Source organism: Centruroides sculpturatus, unplaced genomic scaffold (assembly GCF_000671375.1).
Source record: "Centruroides sculpturatus isolate CEXI.00-Female unplaced genomic scaffold, Cexi_2.0 scaffold2116, whole genome shotgun sequence".
NCBI classification, from domain to species: Eukaryota; Metazoa; Arthropoda; class Arachnida; order Scorpiones; family Buthidae; genus Centruroides; species Centruroides sculpturatus.
The window spans coordinates 31406-51956 of NW_019386244.1; the positions used below are offsets into that span (position 1 = coordinate 31406).

At 32.0% G+C, this 20551-nt stretch overlaps 1 protein-coding gene across 2 annotated transcripts in view; it reads left to right on the plus strand.

Annotated features, from left to right (window-relative positions):
• The window catches only part of LOC111614239 (transformer-2 protein homolog alpha-like), a 29572-nt gene extending 20441 nt beyond the window's left edge, over positions 1 to 9131 (plus strand). For both annotated transcript variants that reach the window (XM_023355620.1, XM_023355619.1), the window contains 4 exons: positions 1895 to 1954; positions 3465 to 3580; positions 7359 to 7489; positions 8009 to 9131. In XM_023355620.1, coding sequence (XP_023211388.1) covers positions 1895 to 1954; positions 3465 to 3580; positions 7359 to 7489; positions 8009 to 8037 — 336 coding nt within the window. In that variant the 3' untranslated portion in view covers positions 8038 to 9131. The remainder of the gene's footprint in view (positions 1 to 1894; positions 1955 to 3464; positions 3581 to 7358; positions 7490 to 8008) is intronic.
• The last annotated feature ends 11420 nt before the right edge of the window (positions 9132 to 20551 follow it).

Genomic DNA, 20551 nt, shown 5'->3' on the forward strand with positions numbered 1-20551 from the left:
GAATCGTAATTATAGGGGAGTCGACTGTATACCATAAATTTTTATCGAAATTTTGATTAATTCATTCTGGAAACTCCAAAAAATAAAAAATATATACTTTCTTACTACATTTATTTATATGTAATAATGATAACACCTGCATACAGTCTTGCATTTTTATTAGTTGTGTTTTTTTCATTTATGGAGGTTAAAGAATGTATATAATGTTGATTGTTTTTCTCTCTTCTTTGGGATTTTTCAGAAGTAATTAATAGCATTATGTAATTGTAGAGATCTCAAGCCTATTAACCTCAACCTGGTTTGGATGCCATTCTAAGACTGTTGTTCTGACATTCTCCCACTTCAAAAGATCTTTAATAGCAGATATTGGCATTAATCCTTTTTTTCAGAAGAAAACATAACTCACCAAGTTTCTTGGTGTTCTTCATTAGAGTTCTTGGCGGTTTTCAGGTTCCGTTATGATTTCTTCAATGTTTTTTATTTCTCAGATGTGAGTTTTGTTACTCCTTTAGCTGCTTGAGTCTTCTTGATTATACTGTATCTTTTTTATACTATGTTCACACACACTCCACAACTCACTTCAATCTTGATTTGCCTAAAATCTGGATTGTAACGGTTGCCAGATGAACGTTGAGCTGTTCACACAGGCAGTCTACTTGAGAAGAACCCAGCTATTACATGCGATGATAAAACTAACATAATTACGCGATAAGTCATGAACACCAACAAACAAAATGGAAGTTTTGGTTGAAATACTATTTTTGCCATATATCTAATAAGACAGGTGTCATCGATTTTTCCAGATGTCTTTTTTTTCTTTCTTTATTGATAGCCCGACACGTGTTCCGCAGCCATCTTGTATTTTCTTGTGTGTGTGGGATCTCTCTTATGACTGGATCTAGTTTCAAGAACTCTCTTGAGTCAATTGCGATTGAATATCATTTCAATCTCAACTGAAACGAAATTCACTCGCATTGAGAGAGGTTGCACCACGGCATAGTCACTGACCTTGGTCACAATCTAGATCGAAATGCTTGGTATGAATGGGATATTAGATAAGATTGAACTGTGTCCTACTGTAAATCTGTTCAAGCCATATACTGCGTTGCAACATCAGACATCTTCTGCCCACTCTACCTTTGCTATTATACTCTCACCTTTCAAAAATAAAAACCGAGGCAAAACTTAACGAGTGCCTGCCCAACAGTCTTGCAAATACTATAAAAAATTTGATTAAATCAATATTATGACCATACAAATAATTGAGTCTATGCAGAATTATCCTTTTTAATTGTCCAACAAGACCCAAAATTATTTGTATGGTCATAATATTGATTTAATCAACAAAATTAATCCTTGGAACTTTGTTACTACTATAAAAAAATTCTTTGTCAGAAAAATAAAAGGCTGGAATTACAAGGGGGAGTTTCAAAGTTTGGAGGAATACTATCTGATCAGTATATAACAGGTTGAGTATCGATGTTGATGTCTCCTGTACTTTGAAAAGTTCTGAATTGTTGCCTGAAGACAAAAGAAGACCAATCAGTATTTATTATGTTACGTTGCTGCTGCTTGTGTTTTGTTCTGCGAGGTGTTCGTTGTCCAAACATAAAAATCTTTCGCAAAAGTGTTTGTTATACAATTTGTTCATAGTTCAAACTGTTTGTTAACCGATCACCCACTATATATATCATTTCATAACCTAGATAACATAATGTTTTGGATAGATGAAAATCTTGAATTAGACATACTGAAATTTAAGATTTTAGTTGAAAAATTTGTGATTAAAGCTGAGTATTTTGATAAATATTTTAAACTAAAATATAATTAACAGTTGTTATATTTCATATTTTAAATTTGAGTTTGACTCTAAATAAAATTTTTTTATTTTTAGACTGGAAGATCACGTGGATTTGCATTTGTTTATTTTGAAAATGTAGAGGATTCAAAAATGGTAATTTTTTTTTCTCTGAATTTCATTGTTGGATAATTTTTATTTAATGCTTTTACTTTTTAAATATTTAAAAAGTAAAATTTATTGGTTGTATTTCTGTATGTAATGATTTAAGGTTAAAGTTGAATTAAACTTAATTATCATAACATGATTTCTGTTTGTCTGCAGATGTTATATTTTGGAATTTCTATACACATTTTTCAAGAAATATTTCCTTACATACTTCTATCCATTATTTCTGATCAGTTTTATCTTTCACTTTATCATATCTATATGTAGAATTTGTTTCATCAGCCTTAAGTTTTTCTATATATTAGCTCTGTTTGTAATTCTTTCTACAATTACCTTTCTAATAGCATAATTTTAATACATTTATCTCTATATTGATTATCATTTTTAGTCTCATTATTTGTGATGTACTAAATTCTATTGTTAATTCAGATGCAGTTGAATTTTTTATTTAAACCAAATACATAATTATTAGAGTTTAATATAAATGATGATCAAAATCTGATAGTAGTGTAACATATAACAATATAGATGATTCAGTATTGAAAATACATGGTGTATCAAAAAAAATATCAGAGTTTTAAATTTGTATTTGTCTTACTTGCAGTATTAAATAATAAATGATACCTGATATGAAAGAGGAATGTAAAAGCTTTTATATCACACATTACAAGTGGTCAATCAGTAGTCCAGTTCTTCTCATACTCTGGTCAACATATCCAGTATGGTGGATGCAACAGTCTCAACGATTCTGTGTCTTAAGTATGGTATGTTCAAAAGTAATGGTGTTACACAAACTCAATGTTGTACATGCCCCACAGAAATAAATTGCATAGGGAGGATTGGGGAAGAACTGGACTACCAGCTGGATGTGTGCTATGTAACAAAAGGTTCCTGTATTGAGCACTGTCATATGTGTTATGAAAGAGAAATGTACAAAGTATTTATATCTGACATGATTTATTATTTTATACTGCAAGTAAGACAAATACAAATTTAAAACTCTGATATTCTTTTTGATACACTATGTATAAGCATAAAAAAGAAAACTTTCTTTTTGACTTCTTAGAAGTATATTGAATAGATCTTTCATTATTTTAAATAGAAAGATATTAAATTTTCTAATAATTTGAGCTAGCAATTAATTAATGATGGTTGTCACAATAATAACTACAAGTTACTTAAGGGGAAAAAATTTCATCTAATTTAGTTTTCTAAATTGATTTTTCAAGTAGTGATCAGATTTGCAAACCAAATTTGTTGAGTCAAGATAAACATCTGATGTCATATTTTTTAAAATAGATAAGATATAAACTCTGTTTTTAACTTATGATTTCCTTAAAGTTTGAATAACATTGATATAATTAATAATAAATCATAGTTAAACAGTATTACCTAATTTATGAAATTTTAATATAAAGATTTGACATATTAATGAATGTGATAAAATTTGTTATTTTTTGAAGTTTTATTATGGGTGGTAATAAATTTATCTTTTCAGGCAAAAGAGAGATGCAATGGGCAGGAAATTGATGGGCGCAAAATAAGAGTAGACTATTCCATTACTCAGCGAGCTCACACTCCAACGCCAGGAATATACATGGGAAAACCAACTTAGTAAGCAAAAAATCTTGAATTTACCTTTTGTATATAAGTTATAATTAGACTTTTCTCAAATTTTATTTCATAAAGGTATACACTAGAATACATGGTTCTACATTCTGTATATAAAATTCTCAAATTTCAATAACTAGTTAGTTTGCTTTTTTTCTTTTAATGAATCAAAAACAATATTTTTAATTGTATATTATATGGAACAACTTGATATGAAAAATTACAAATAAAATTTTAATTCCTTTAGAATTCATTTAAACATTATATTATGAATAACTTTTAGCACAGTGTATATTTATGCACACACACACACACACACACTGCTAAAATGAAAAAAATTATGTAGGAGATACACTATATATAATATATACACACATGTAGGAGATTATATATATATAATCTCCTACATCACTTTTTTCATTAAGACAAGGGGAGGAATTGAATTAATCTTTGAAAATCTTCAAAAACTGAATAAGGGAATTATTTTAAGCCTATGAAAGTTATAATAAGAACTTGGAATCTTAAGTACTGTTTTTATTTAAATTACAGTAGAGCATCTTTTATCTGAAACGTCAATTATCCGAAAGAATTCCAGTCGGCAAATTTAAATTTTTGCCAGTGCTGTGGCACTGCAATCATCTTTGGCTATGTTTTGGGATGCGCAAATATTTTACGTTTTTGATACTAAATTAACTTCTGAAGTATAGTTTTTTATTGTTTTTATATTTTTCAATATATTTATTTTGTTTGTACAAAATAAAGAAATAATTTTTAACGATACAATAGTCTTCGTTAGGCTTAACATAGCAAAAATTCAACGTGAAGCAACACGCAACGGAGAAAAATTTTAACATGGGATAGGTTAATATATTTTTTCGTGCATAATCAGTTATTCAAAATATCGATTTTCCGAACAACCCCAGTCCCCAATTGATTCGGATAAACGACGCTCTACTGTATATTTAAATATTTAATTATTTTTATTGCAGTTGATTTAGGTGCAAAAAAGTGATTTATTTTTTAAATATAAAATAATTTTGATAAAAGTGTAAATTTAGTATTTGATCTCAGTTATTTATCTGATTATTGCACAATAATTTCAATTTGTGTATGTACAGATTGGTTATTGGTTTTAACTCAGTGATTGTTTACAAATTACATAAAAAAAATTATCTTAATAATTATATTTAAATTATATTAAATTTTTAAATATAAACTTAATATTTTTATTTTCTTCCTCATTCCATTATTTCAAAACTATCATATTATTGAATTGCTTTAAAGGTGATCATTTTTTAATGGTAGCTCTGTACACAACCTCCCTTAATATCAAAATTTTAGTAGCATCAGTAAGATTCATGGGTTTGTAGTTTATCTGTTCTAATAGGTTTATAGTAATTAATAGAAAACAATAATGCATAAAATAGGTAGCTATTTATAATTTAATAAATAAATTTAAAATGTGTACTAAATTTCTTAAAAATTGATTTTATATTATTATTTAAACTATAATTTTGTTATTCAAAGTCAGACTTGCATAATTTATAAAATTGTTTTTCAAAAAAATTTTTGACATTATTTTTTCCCCCTCCCCATAATATATTTTAACTACTTAACATGTGTGTGCAGATGCTAATGAATTGGTCTCAAAATGAAAATAAAATTATACATAATGTTACATTTTATTACATTATTATTTTTCAATTAGGCATATAATTTTTATTGCAATATTAAAGGCTTACGCAAATTAATCTGTGTGAGAAACAAATAAGCATACCTTTCAATATCATCATACTATATAAAGCTGAAAAATTGGATTCTTTCTTTGTCATTGTATGCCAAAAATGGCCATAGAGATGCCCCTAGCTATTATTTAAATTAACAATATAAATTATTTTATATTTTTACAGTATAATACTCAGTATATTATTATTTTTATTTGTAATTTAGTGTGCCTGATGCCTCCATCAGGCCTTTCAACTGGTATTATAATAGAAATAAAAACTAAATTCGAATTCATTTAATCACAGAGAAAGGTTTAAGTATCAGTAGCAGAGATGTTACTTTTATTGTTAGTGAAAAGTTTAGTAAAATAATTTGTTGAACTCAATTTTTTTGAATTCAAGTTTTGAGTACAGAGATTGGCAATGTTTCCTGCTCAGTTTGATAAAAGAAAAAAAAATTAGATGTATAGTACTGTACATGAGTATATTTTCTTAATGTAAATAATACACAGATTTTCAAGTTTTGTGATGATGGCTATACTGTGATGTACAGTACATATGGCCAGATGCTGACAACCATGTAGTTTTTGACAAATTTATTGACAAAAACTTTGTAATTTTCGTCAATAAATTGCTTCAGTTTAGATTGAATATATTCAGTCAAGTGTTTTTTGAAATTCTGAGTAAAATTTGCAGATACAAATGTAAGATGGCAGAAATTCTTATATTAGAAATACTCTTTAATAATAACATTTCGCGAATTACGCAACAATTGTTGTTCTTAGCTACCTGAGAAAGTCTCCCGTTACATTTTCTCGAAAGCAACATGACGCTTTCTCGTGAACTATTAACCTCTGCACGGCCGAAATCGTCCGTGAATATCATCAGAGACGGCCAAAAAGAGTTAGTCGCTGCCTTGGTCCTCGGAGAGGAAAGAAGTCATCCTCCCTTCAATTATCATCCATCTAATCGTCACCGAATTAATCGCCATAGGATAAACTTTTCTGTGTGTGTATGTTAATGCACGATCGCCTGGATCAAAAAATACCCATCAGAACTGGATACATCCTGAAAAACCCATAGGAAGCTCTTATTCTCCGATTCAACAAGACCCGACCGGGATCTATTACCAAAGGTCTTTATCTTCCCGCGAATCGTATGTGAACTCTCTCTCTCTCCGCGACAATCCTTTTTTCCAATAGATTTTTAAATAAACCCTTGTTAATTGTTAAGTGTATCTGCGTCACTTCCAATGGTGTCTCTCGAATCGACATTACGAATCCGTCTGACCACGTACGGGACCGCTCGCTCGATGGCGTGACGTAATCGCCGTCTCGGTTTCTGTGTTTCAAGAAACACAGTGGTGTCAATCCTGACAGGGTACCAAAGAGGTGCCGACCCGAAAGGTCACACAAAGTAAGGTTCTGGCTGACTTTTTTGCAGATTGTTCTGCAGACAGTCATTTTAAAAACTTTTTTCTGCACTTAACATTTTGTTTCACAAGACACATCTTTTATTTCAGGATAGAATCCAGTTTTAGACAAATTTTTAAGTGAAAAATAAGATTTATCATCACAATGTATTGAATTTTCTGCAGCTTTGTGGCCATGATTCTTAATATTTTTGTTTTGCTACAGTTGCTTTATTTGCTGATTTTAGTGTCAAATTGACAATAATATTGCACACTGGATAATAATAATTCATATTGGATGATTTCATCATTTTTTTGCACAAGACACAATTACTTTTTTAAAGTTTTATGCTTGGTTTTGTCAGTATTGGTTGTCTTCAAAGAATGTGTCAGCAATTTTATGCCGGCATCTTTTTGTAATAAATTCTACAGGATCCTGGAGTTACTCATTGTTTGCTCATTTTTCAGTCTTTTTGCTACATCACACAGTTTGAGCAATTCTGAAATATTTCGTAACATTTTCTTTGATAAACCAACTTTTGGGACACTTTTTGTTTGTTTGTGTGATTAGATATAATTATTTATTTGAAAATAAATGGCATATATAATAATTTCTAATTATAAATTATTATTTTTCCTTTTCTAGCCCTAGATATGGTGGCAGTGGTGGTGCTGGAGGAGGAAGTGGAGGTGGAGGTTACAGAGGAAGGTCTCCTTCCCCCTATTACAGTCGTAGTCGAAGATATTCCAGGTCCCGCTCCCGCTCCTATTCACCCCGTAAGTACGGCTACTACTGAGGGCAAAAGGAGTAATTGATGTTCTACAGTGCTTCATTTGTGGTACAATGTGTAACACTTAAAGACAAGATTTTATTTGTAATCATCACTTGATGTCACTAAAGAGAAAAAGTAGCAAAATTCATTCACTTTGTAATTTAATAGGTATACTTTTCACGTCGTCTTCAATATGTGTATTACACTAAAATAGATTTTACTGTATTGTAACAAAATTTATTATTCCTGACACGAATCTGTCGTCAGTTCATAACGTACACTATTCATTGCATATAAAATTGAGGGAAACATTTTCATTAAAAATTTAGATAATTATTGGATTGTGACCATTTTTTTTTGTTTCCTACTACCTTGTACTTTCTCTCTTACCCTTGTCTGTTCATCATTTTCAAATAAAGTTGATTCCTACTACCTTGTACTTTCTCTCTTACCCTTGTCTGTTCATCATTTTCAAATAAAGTTGTTGACAATCCATTAACCGTGTTTTTGTTTGGATTTTAAGGGTCACAAGACAGAAAAATAAGAGGATGAAGAGTTGAAGAGTATTTATCCTCACATTGGTGAAGATAGAAAATGTAAATTAGAATATAAATGAAACCATATAAGTAATTGAAGAAACAAGTTAGGCGTTTGAAGCATTCAAATACAGAAGCAAATAGAAGAGCACAGGGAAAATTTAATAGCTGACAATCAAGACTTAGAGAAAAAAGAAAAGTCAAATTAAGTGAATTGGTGAAGAAAGAAGTATGCAACTAAAGAAGCAGAGAAAACATTTGATGTTTGTTTTTAGGTAAGCAAACATCAGTGTCGGGAAGATTTTTCTTTGCCCGACGTAAATAACTTCTTCCCCAACCATTGGTCAAAATTTTAAGATTTCCAATGGGAGAACAAAATTTTAGAGGGTTACCAAGTTGAAAATTGAACATTTTCAGTTTAACTGAAAATGAGGAATTTTCAATTTTATTTAGAATTTTGACTTTTAAATTTCTCTCTCCCAGGAAATTAGTAATTTTTAGTTTAATGTAAATTTATTTAAGGCAATTTAAAATAATGGGGTTAAAATAGCAATAAATTAGTAACGGTGGTGTGCAATTTGAAAAATATTGGCATGGATCTAAGTCAGCATTGTTAGTTAAGCTCTTTAAATGCATTTTGCAATAGATTATTAGTTTAAAAGTTAAAGCATAGCCTATATATGTAATAGATATATAGAGCGTATATATATATGTATATAGTTTTTTATTTAAAAGGTGCGATTTCATTGAAAGCATACTTGGTGCAGCTGATTTGAAATTATAAAATTTTAGCTTTTCAGAACTGGGAATCAAAGGTGAGTATTAACTGTCCCACTGGAAACTAAAGAAGTTAAATCTGCAGTAAAGTAAGTATACAAGGATAACGGTAAGTATTTTTGAAAGACATTTTATTTTAAAATAAAATGGTATTCAGTGAGAGTCATTGTATTTAAGTAAATCTCATTGTCTAATTTACAATAGGGAGAAGAGAAGGGTAATTATATATGCCCTGAAAGTATGTATTGAAAAGCTGGAGAAAAAAAAGAAGTAAAAACTGTATGGTTGATTTGTTAAAAAGATAAAAAGCTAAATAAAACCTAATTAAACATATTACTGTTTTATTACTCGTATGTAAAACAAAAACATTTGGCTCAAATGAATGCCATTTCCATTTATCACTCAGTTTTTGATAACGTATAATCAATACAGCACTTTCTATTCCTTATTGAAATTTGTTTAATTAACAGATCATTGTAAATTGACAATTTTTGAAAGTTTATTGGACTATTTTTTGAGAGTTTTAAAATATACGAAAAATGAAATATTAATATTTCGTCGATTTGATTACATTTGCATTTAGACGTTATTTTGGGTTTAAAAAATTTATATGTATAAAAAAACATACCTTTTCGTTGTTTAACGATTGTTATTTTATAGAAATGTTAAACAAATGTATTTTGCATAGTTAAAGGCTGTCCAGCATTTTGCAAAAAAATTATTTAATTACTATTTTATTACTTTTCTAAAATATATAAGTTTATCAATATCTTAATATACTAATATAAAATATACGAGGTCTGTTCAAAAAATACGCGGACTGAATGCGCGGCTCCAGTTGGTTCCAGGGAATCTGCTTGGTGTCGATAGGTTTGTACAGATCGTCTGGTGATAAAGCCGTTTCCCGATTACAGATAACTTTATGTATTGATTAGCTACGCGGTTTTTAGTGAAGTGCAATTTTTTCGTTTGTCGGATTTCAGAATGAATGACCTGATGGAGCAACGACTTGCTGTGAAATTTTGTGTTAAACTTTGAAAATCTGCGACTGAAACATTTGCTATACTCAACACGGCTTACGGTGGTTATGAAGCGTACGGCTTGTTTGAAGTAGTCCCCAGACCCAAAAGAAGCTTACCAAGTTCGATCCAATGTCAAGGTGATGCTGACAGTTTTCTTTGATGCCAAGGGTGCTGTTCACCACGAGTATCTTCCCCAAGGCTCCACAGTGAACAAGACTTACTACATTGAAGTGCTGAAACGTCTGAGGGACTCCATTTATCGCAAAAGGCCAGAAATGTGGAGGAGTGGTGACTGGTTTCTCCATCATGACAATGCTCCAGTCCATTCAGCCCTTAGAACTCGCGAGTTTTTGGCAAAACACTTGATCACTGTTCTTCCTCACCCCCCTACTCACCTGACCTTGCTCCTTGTGACTTTTTCTTGTTCCCCAAACTCAAAAGACCCTTGAAAGGAAGATTTGAAACGATTCCCGAGATTAAGGCAAATGCTGAAGGACAAGAATCGTACCAGGACTTTCAACTTACAAAAGAATCGTACCAGGACTTTCAACAAGTGGAAACACTTGGGATAATTGTGTGCGTTGGGAAGGAGAGTAGTTTGAAAGGGACCCAGACATGTAACTTCTACATAAAGTACATTTTGTTTTATGACGTCAGTTCGCGTATTTTTTGAACAGACCTCGTATTAGCCAAGTACATTAACTTTTCCGAGTACTCTTCAGAAAAGACCTAATCAACAAGATGGTATAAGTTAAATTTTCAAATAGTCTCGGCCTGTTGGAGGAGAAAAGGTTAAATCGCACATTGACGTTTTTAAGTTCATAGTGTCAAATGCTTTTAATTAGCAAACTAAAAGTATTTCGTGTATATTCAACGTTACATGAATTTACAATACAGTTATACCTCGACTTACGCGAACCCGGAGTTACGCGATTTTCAAATCTCGTCGATTCGTCTTGTTTGAGCGCCACGCAACTCTTGATTACTCACTTCCCCCCACACTATTGTTCAGCTTGCATGTTCGGACGTGTCGCGCGGAATCGACACATAGCTACAATTTATTTTGTGTTATTTCTGTGTTTGTTATATCTACGGAGACTTGAGAGAGACTATGTGGTGATTTCTTGTAACCGTGAACGAATCAAAAGACGAGATAAGATTAACGAGAACATTTATTAGCTTACATACATCCGACTTACACGGTTATCTCTCGGTCCCACCTATCGCCTAAGTTCGGGGTATTACTGTACTGTAAAATGAAAATGAGTTTACTAGTGCATTTGTTAATTTTGATTACAGACCTGTATAGATTTTAATTTTACGCAAGTAAATTGAAGCTCGGTTATTTAGCTGAATATTTTTACATGTATATAGTGACAAAGATGAGTTAGTTTTTTCGTATGTTAAATATTACGATTAAAAATCAATCTTGTCAGCATTACAAACCATTAAAATATTGTAATTGCTGTAACGGTATATATCAATATTTAGATTCAAGTAGAAGTACAGTAATTTCAGAAAATGTTTCTTGAAACTATTATTTTTATTTTCCTGGCTGTTAGAATGATCGGTCAAATTTTAGTCCAGTTTTAAAACTCATCTGGCGTTTTGACACTTAACGAGCCTATAAATGTAGGGAAAAATTGTATGTCAGCGCCTATTTTGCATTATATCGGGACTGGGTGAACAAACATTTTGAAATCGGGATTATCTGTGTGTAAGTTTAGTACAGTAGTTTAAAGTTTAGGAAGTTGGAAATGTCGTGTCATAGTTCGAGTGAGGTCATACTTAAAAGTTTACTCATTGGCATTTTACAATTTTTTTAAAACATGCCTTTTTATTATAATATAAAATTTTAAAGAAACTCGTAACAGATGGTGCCACACAATTTTAAACTTTTTTCAATGTTTCTCGAAGGCACGACGTTGTCATCAGTTTTTAATGATTATGATTGTAAACGAACCTTTATTCAATAAAACTCTCTTCTGAAATGTTTTCAAGAAAATGAAGTTCAAAAATATCGAGCGATTTATGAATATGCTTTGCGGGATTTTTCAGTGAAGATTGTCTCTGGGCGACAATGCTTCAGTGATGATAACTGGTCGCATCTCTATAGTGCGGCGAGAATTAACCGATACCGACGTTTTCGATGTAATGTCAGAAGCGACTTTTCCTTCTATTTCCAAATAACCAATAAACGTTTCGTCTACCCCTCTACAAACTATGGCAACGATTTTGTTAGCTTCGGCTGCTTCCATTTGTCTGTTTGGCAGAAATTTAATAAATGAAATCGAGGAACTGAGAATGGGTTCGCCGTCGTGATATGTACTGTACATAACTTGTAATTTCAATAAAATCAACGAAATTCGTATTTTTACATCTGAAAATGTTATCAGCTTTGTTTCGTAATCCCAGCGTAGCGAAGACATGGCTGAAACAACAAAGGTCATAACATAAACACATGCTAGAATTGTAGCCTATAGCGCGCATTCCTTTCTTACAAGCTTAATTTTGAGGGTAGAGATGAGCTGTATATTTTAAAAAATTGTAAATGCTAATAACGAGTAAAATCGTAATTAAGTCCGATCCTCCTGGAGATGCATACGACTCCAATTATCTCCCCACTGCCTCGACCTTTAGCCACCAAAATTTAATAGCCCTAACAAACAAACCCTGCAAAATTTCAGATTTTCGACAAAAAAGCACAGGAGTTAAGTTTCAAGCAGAGTGAACAAAGTCGTGTCCTCCATACTAACATCAATACATACAGAAAAAAACGATTTTTTTTTTCATTTCTCCACGTTTCAAGGTGTCCTGAGCCCAAAAATGTAAGTCTTGGGGGGAGTTATTTTTTGACCTATCGCCATACTTTCCCTCTGTAATATGTAACAGCCGGAAAAGTAAAATTGACAAATAGGAATGTAAATGTTACTCTGAAAGACCGAAATTAGAGAATGTTGATATTCTCCGGTGAATTTCGACACATACAAAATACGTAGGTGAAAGTCCGAATATTTGGTTATATTATTATACATTCGAACAATCGCCGGTGTATGTCGACAAGCACAGATAAGCTTTGGTGGAGGTCGAAACGACACCCGAGAAGACGATGTCGACAGAGGCGACAGTCTATCGCCAAATACTTTGTGGATAGCCGGAGGTAGGACACGGTCGTACCTCTTTCCGGCAACGGTTTGGTGGAAACTGCTCACTTTGTCACTGGATGGCGTTTTTGTTCTTTTGATCCCGTGAGGTGGGGATCGGTTTGTCACGTCGAGTGGCAGGGGATGAGGAGGGTCGTCGTTAAGGTGTCGGCGATATCCGAATAAAAGACAACATTAACAAATCAGTTCGTAATAACGTAATCAGTTCGTAATTTGTAAAGAAAAGTTACTTTTCGTAGATGAGATTTCTTCTCAAGAAATCGCCGAGAGAAGCAGCTGCAGCTAATTCGAAAAGTGGAGGGCAAGGCTATACACGCTGTCATTGCAAAAAGTGTTCCACGAATAAATGCTGTTGTAAAAGCAAGAGACTCTTGTTCAATTCAAAGTGCCATAACAGTTTAAGTTGTTGCAATAAATAAGATTGTATAACGTTAATCACATAATTTATGTGTAAGTTTATTATTGTATTATTTTCTTTAATGATTTAGAATGTACTGTTCGTTTTAGGTTCAACAGTTTATTTACATGTGATGTTACTTAAGCTTTCTCCTATTTTGACATATTAAAAAGTTGCATGTTTGTCTTGACGTAATAAAAATATTTTTATTCAACATTCACTATCAGTGTATGCTGAATGTCGACATTTGACGGTGTAAGTGAGAAATAATGATATTTAGCAAATATTTCGTACATACACAAAACGACTGTGTGAATGCTGACATTCACCGAAGAATGTTGACATTCGCCAGATATCGGTCATTCACATTAACATTAAAAAGCCCGAAGTGGGAGCAAACAGTCCGAAATGCATTTTTTTTTTTTTTTTTTTTTTTTTTATAAAATTACGTTATTGATCAAGTGTTCCTGTATGTTAAGTTCATAGCGATTTTGTGCTTTCTTCCCAAGTATAAAAATACATTAAATTTAAACAATTTCGAAAATGAATTTTCAAATAATAGGTTTTTCAAATAATTTAGTTTTTTTTCAACAATAATTTTCAAATAATTTAGTTTTTTTAATGTAAAAATTGCATTGATTTGAAAAAGTTATATTCATAGACTAACCAGCGGTCTGGCGATTATCACTCAAGCACATTGACAATCTTCACTAAAAATTCCGCAAAACATACTTTCTTTTTCAACTTCGAATTTTTTTGAAAACGTTTGAGAAGTGGCTCTTTGTCCCTTCGTTCAATAAAGGTTCGTATATCAGGTTTATCCACACAATATTGAAAACTGTGATGACAACTTCGTGATCTCCCCTTGTTAGTTTTTTTTAAACTTAAATATTTCTCATTCATCAAGAAAATTATTCCTCTTAGGATTTTGTTATTCAAATTTTATATAATATAATTGAATATTATACTACTGCACTATATAAAATTCCTGGTCCCCTTAACCTCTTCTTTTTTTTTGCTCTTTCCTCCCTGTGGGCACTAAGAGGGCCTCTTAAAGCAGGCCCATTATGGGTTCGGCTTGGTCCACAATGGGACGACCGGGTGATGATGGACGGGGCCCGACGTATCCGAACGGACCATCCCCGAAAAATTCTTGGGGATTCTTTGACCCGTCTGGATTCGATCCCGGGTCTCCCAGAGCGGTAGGCTGCCACCTTGACCGCTCGGCCATCCGGCCGCATATTTAGGATTTAATTATTTCAGTCGAAGCGGTAGGCTGCCACCTTGACCGCTCGGCCATCCGCCCGTTAACCTCTTGTTCAAGTCCAAGAAAGTCAAACGTTTTTTGCTGATGATACGAGATTTGGACCGTATGACGGATGATGAAGAGCAGACTGATCATGAGGTATCCTGGATGCTCATCGTTTTGTTTCTGCTTGTCACCATTATAATGAACAATTGTATTCATACACAGCACTCATTTTTCGAATAAATTTCGCTTGAATTCTTACCAGATGCCATAAAATTGAATCACACTACTACGTTCCTCAGGCGTGCAAATTGATCATTTTCAAAAGTCTGTATTTCCATCGCTTCTCACCAGACAGTGTCGGAAACTGCCGAGGCAACGCAGAAGGAACTGTCCTTATATCTATGCTTTAAAATTTCGGAACTGCAATTAATTGTTTATGAAAAGAAAAAAACAGCTGGCAAAGAGTTTTCTATTTCTTCTTGTGTATAGATATATAATAGGTACTGTACATTGGATTTGTTAACTGATATGAAATAATTGAGTGGAAACAGTCTTATAGAAAAACAAAATATGCAGTTGAAAAAGTTATTTATAAAACCGAACGCAAACTATTCGCTGTTTCGGTAACTTGATTGTATTTTTACAAACATGAAGAATTCAGCTGATTGCGATGCTATTTTTTATTTCATTATCAAGCATTCACTATCTTCGACAAAAATTCAGGAATTGTAGATATTACATGTTTTCATACGATTCACTTACAACAAAGACCTGACATTCAATTAGTCTGACTTTCACATCTCAGTTGAACAATATTTGGCAGATTTACGAAGAATGCTAATTTTTCAGACTCAAGTTAGTTAGTTTTGGATAGGCTCAATTAGCTTGAATGGACTGTAAAGGTAAGCTCACAATAGCAAAATAAATTTTTTATCGTAGTGACATCTAAACTAGTTCCTGAAATAAATAACAATTTAAAAATTTCAGCAACGAGTTGCTTAACTTTCCTGGCAACATTTAAAACTTCGTATGAGAGTTCTGTTAGATATTTTATGAAAAAAGTTTTTATATTTTTAATTATTGTAAAATGACAAAAAGCTTCATTTTGAGAGTAGGGATAAGTTTTATACAAAATTGTAAACGCTAATAAAGAGTAAAATCATCATTAAGTTCGACCCTACTCGAGATATTACACACGATCCTCATTATCTCTTCACCCCCTCGATCTTTAATCACCAAAATTTAATACCATCAATCCTCCTACTAAACAAACCTATTTGCAAAATTTAAAGAATTTCGACAAAAATCACAGGAGTTATTAAACTAAGGTGGGTGAATATAATCTTTCCCGCCACACTAACATCAGTACATGCAAAAAATATTCAGAGGTTTTTTTGTTTTTCTCGACATTTCAAGCTCAAAATGTAAAAATCTTGAGGATCATTTTTGATCGATCGCCATACTTTCCCTCTGTTATATATAGATCTTACAGATCCCGGAAAGTAAAAATATCAGAGAAATGAAGCTAATTTCCTCCAGACAATTACTATTTGGATATAAGATCAATAATTTAATTTAATTACTAAATCCTATATTATTACCATTGACTACTACAATTACGATCAAATGATAATCACTATTAGATTTACAGTCGTGCAACGCAAAGATCATTATATTGCCTACCTGTGTATAATTTCATAATTCTGAAGCCATTCAAAAAAAAAAAAGTTTAGAATATTATATATCTGATTTCATCCGATAATAGTTATTACACGATATCATTTTCCTCGCTGCCCTACTTCGCGTCTACTTCATAATTAATATAATTATGTCAGAGAATATGTTTTTTCGATCAATTCAACAGCTCTGTTGCCGATTCAGGTGCACGTTCCTATTTAACTAAGCGGGCCTCTTTTCGCAAGCCCATTATGGGTTCGGCCAGGCCCACAATGGGGCTACCGGGTGGTGAGGGACGGGGCCCGCCATATCTGAAAGGACAACCCCCCGAAAAATTCCTGGGGATTTTTTCGATCCGTTCGAATTCGAACCCGGGTCCCCCAGAGCGGTGGGCTGCTACCTTGACCGCTCGGCCATCCGGCCGCTTTATCTGATGGATTGGTATGTGATTCTGATACCAAAAGATTTCTTAAAATTTTGAATTTAATAAATAATTTGAGAATGTAAAGTTGAAAATTCTATCATCAATGATTTTGTTTGCATGAAAAAAGGCATGCATACTGTACGTATGGTATGCAAGTATATACACAAGGGCATATAGCATATCTTACTTGACAAAATTTTCAGTTTTACAGCTTTCCCAAAAATAAATTCGAAAATCCTATCTACACGAATTTTATCAACGGGAACAGACTTGCAAAACAAGCCTGCATCATATATTTCATGAATTATAAAAAGCATTCCTGAGTTTCGTCTAACGACAATTAAATCACGATTAGTTACATGTTGAATCGCATGAAATTGTCTAGTTTTTAAAATTTATATTGTTATTTTTAGATACTAGCAACATTAAAATTATGAATGAAATACGATTTATATTGTATATACAATTCTGTGTCGTACACGATTTGTCAAACTGGTCCTAAAACCACTGTATGAAATCGATAGCATTCCAAATCGAAGATCAAGTATTTTACTGACCTGAATATTAATAGTAGTAAAAGTTTACATTTAATGCAAGTAAATTAAACAATGCATTTGCTTAAATTAACAATAACAGTTTGTTTATGAATTACCTATATTATAATTTTTGTTATATTTAACAGGAAATCACATCTCTAAATAAAAAATAGGTCATATCAGTCAAGGAAAGGTTATAAATTATCAAGTCTGATCACGATTTTCCTAATTTTCATAACATTGAATAAAAAAATTCTGATGTCAGCTCTAAACATTTCTGATGAAATATTTTAAATAAAATGCACTGCAGAATGACATACACGACTGACATTGACATCACAACAAAGGGCAAAGGAAAACAATCAAGATGGCTTCCCTGCCGTGTAACATTTGTTGTTTATTATTATTTTTCCCCTTAAAATTAATGATAATATAGTCATTATAAAAACAATATAAATATTTTTCTTTAATAATTTCTTAAGAATTAATCATAAATATTTTTTTAAAATGTTTTGTTTTACAAAGTTGTACCGCCGTAGGATAAATTTTTGGCATGATCGTTCATTTAAAATTCAAATAAACTAAATTATAAAAATTCTCTGTTGTTATTCTAAGCATGAAAGGTATCGATTATTTTAACATAAGGTCGATATATACTTGTGAGCACTATGTTGGCCTGCCTTTATTGTTAGACTTATTACACCGTCACTGGACACAAGACCAGCCTTAGAAAATCACTTTATTTTTCCAAAAAGAATACATTTCGGACCTTAATTACCTCATCAGCTTTTTTAAAAAATATAACCATATTTTAGAAAAAAACATGCAAGTTAGATTGTGTTGACAATAAAAATTTAAGGTTGTAATTCAACTTACATGTTTATGAAATTGATACTACCACATTTCGTAAATATACAATAAAATCACGACGTTTGGTAAAATATCGATGACAAATCGTTGATTACAGATCAAAGTTCCAGGTGTTTGCTACAATATTAACACGATGTTAACGATTTTAAAATACTGCAAATAACATAAATGGAAATGTTGTAAACTTATATTAAACGTGCTGATTCGATGCTGACATCAGTATAATTAAAACAAGTAGTATACGTAATAAAAGACACTGTTAAAACAATAAAATAATAAACTGATTTACTGTGAAAACAACAAAATGATAAAATGATTCACTGTACATTTAGGAATTGCCGCCATTTCCCCCTTTTTATTAATACACTCCCCCGGGAGTATATAATTAAAAAGGGAAAAATATCAGCACAAAAAGTACAGTCTTCAAGATGGTTTTTTATTAATAAAGAAACATTCAATATATTTCATTTGTTCAAGAAAAAAAATTACAAAAGGGCTCCGTTCTAAATCCGGGCCTAATACAAGATCTCTTCGGCCTTGCTGGCTGTATAGCTTAAGGCAGTGGTTTCCAAGCTTTCTATACCTCCGCCCTCTCTTTTTCAGAAAACAAATTGTTGCTGCCCCCTGAATTTTCGTAACGATCTAATTTCGTAAATACCTTACTTATTGTTTTGTAGCCCATGAAATAAATTATATACCTTATTAAATAAAGGGGACTCGTCTTTTGTCCAGACGTTTCTGTGTGTGGATGGATTTTTAGCATTCGTACCCGAGTCCTTCGGACGAGGGTTATGAATTAGTCATAACCGTTGTGCTGATTCATTTTTTGACATCAATTTGACTTTTTTTGTTTGTATTAAATATGATAATTTTGTAAAAGCTGAGCGCCTCCTTGCAATAGCCTCGTGTTCTATTAAAGGTTGCACTTCACAGATTGGAAAACACTGATTTAAGGGTTCCTGAAGAAAAAAATCAACTTAAAGAACAACTAGAATGTCTGGATCATAAAGTTGCAAATTCTAAAATTTCTTATTAGCGCCGTAGCTAGCTTTTCACGTGTCCTGTGCAAGATTTAAGTTTTTGCTCCCCTTTTCTGGAAAAAAAAATTTAAAAAACAAATACGTAGAAATGGGTCGCTTATTTTTAAACTTTTACCGAGAAAATTTACGGAATCAGATCCCATGGTGACAAAATTTTAAATTTGAATGTAAACACTTAATATTGATCAGTTTTTGATACCCCATTTCAGAGCCTCTTTTGTCCTGAGCCCTGTGCTTGTGCACTTCTCTACCTACGGCACTGCTTCTTGTAATATCGTAAAACTGCACAGAAACAATATTGATATTTAAATTATATAAGCAATTTTCGTCAAAGATTTACGTTATATATTAAAATATTTTTTTATAAACATATCGGGTAATAAAGTTGTACTGTACCATATCGCCTATATATTACGGAATGTGAAATATTCGTCGGAATTAAATTTATATGTTTGGTTTGGTTTGATGAAATAAGGCTATATATGGCGTAATGGTTCGGGATTACTCCACATATGAATGTATGCCGAACAACGAAATATGTACAAAAATATTTAATTTTTAAATATAAGAAAAGGCATGTTATTTTTTGGAGTAACTGAAAAGGGCCTTAAATGCAGACGAATAATCTCAATTGAAAAATGTTTATGCACACAATTACATTAGATAGGACCATCGAAATCTTAAGCGTTAGCCCTTCCTCCAGTTTCCATACAGTTAGTTTTGTTAAGCAGTTTTGTTTTGAATTCTTCAAGTTTTTAAATGGAAGTAATAACTCGGTTTCATTAGAATTTCTATCAAAGTCCATGCTCTATCTTCAGATTCAGGCACTTGGTGATCATTCTATTAAATACTATATAATTTGTCGTCATCAATTTTGAAAAAAGGTCGCGACACTTATCATGATTTATACGTAAGATATTTATCATAGATTTTATATTAGATATGACATAAGTGGAGTGTTGTGATAATCCAATAACCAGTTCCAATAATCAGCTTGGAAAAGTAGTCATAAAAAATTATCTCGGAGGTATTAATACAGATCTGGAAAAATATATTTTTTTAAATGAAATATATAAATAACTGACAATTTGTGTACTATATCTGTAATTTATATCTATCTTTATCTATAAATCATCAAAAGAGACAATAAATTATTTTTCTAAAGAAGAAGAACAGCATTTGAAGCCGATGGCAATCACGCATTAAAGAAGAAGGAGGGGGAAGATAAAGAAAGAAATTGAAAATTTTCTTAAAAATAGAGGTTGAGTCGAATTTAAAAGTCGTCTGACCTTATTACTTTATGCGCTTGACCTTGTCAAATCGGTTGGTTTTATTGACCTGTTAAAATGACCCGTATCATCGCGTGCTTGA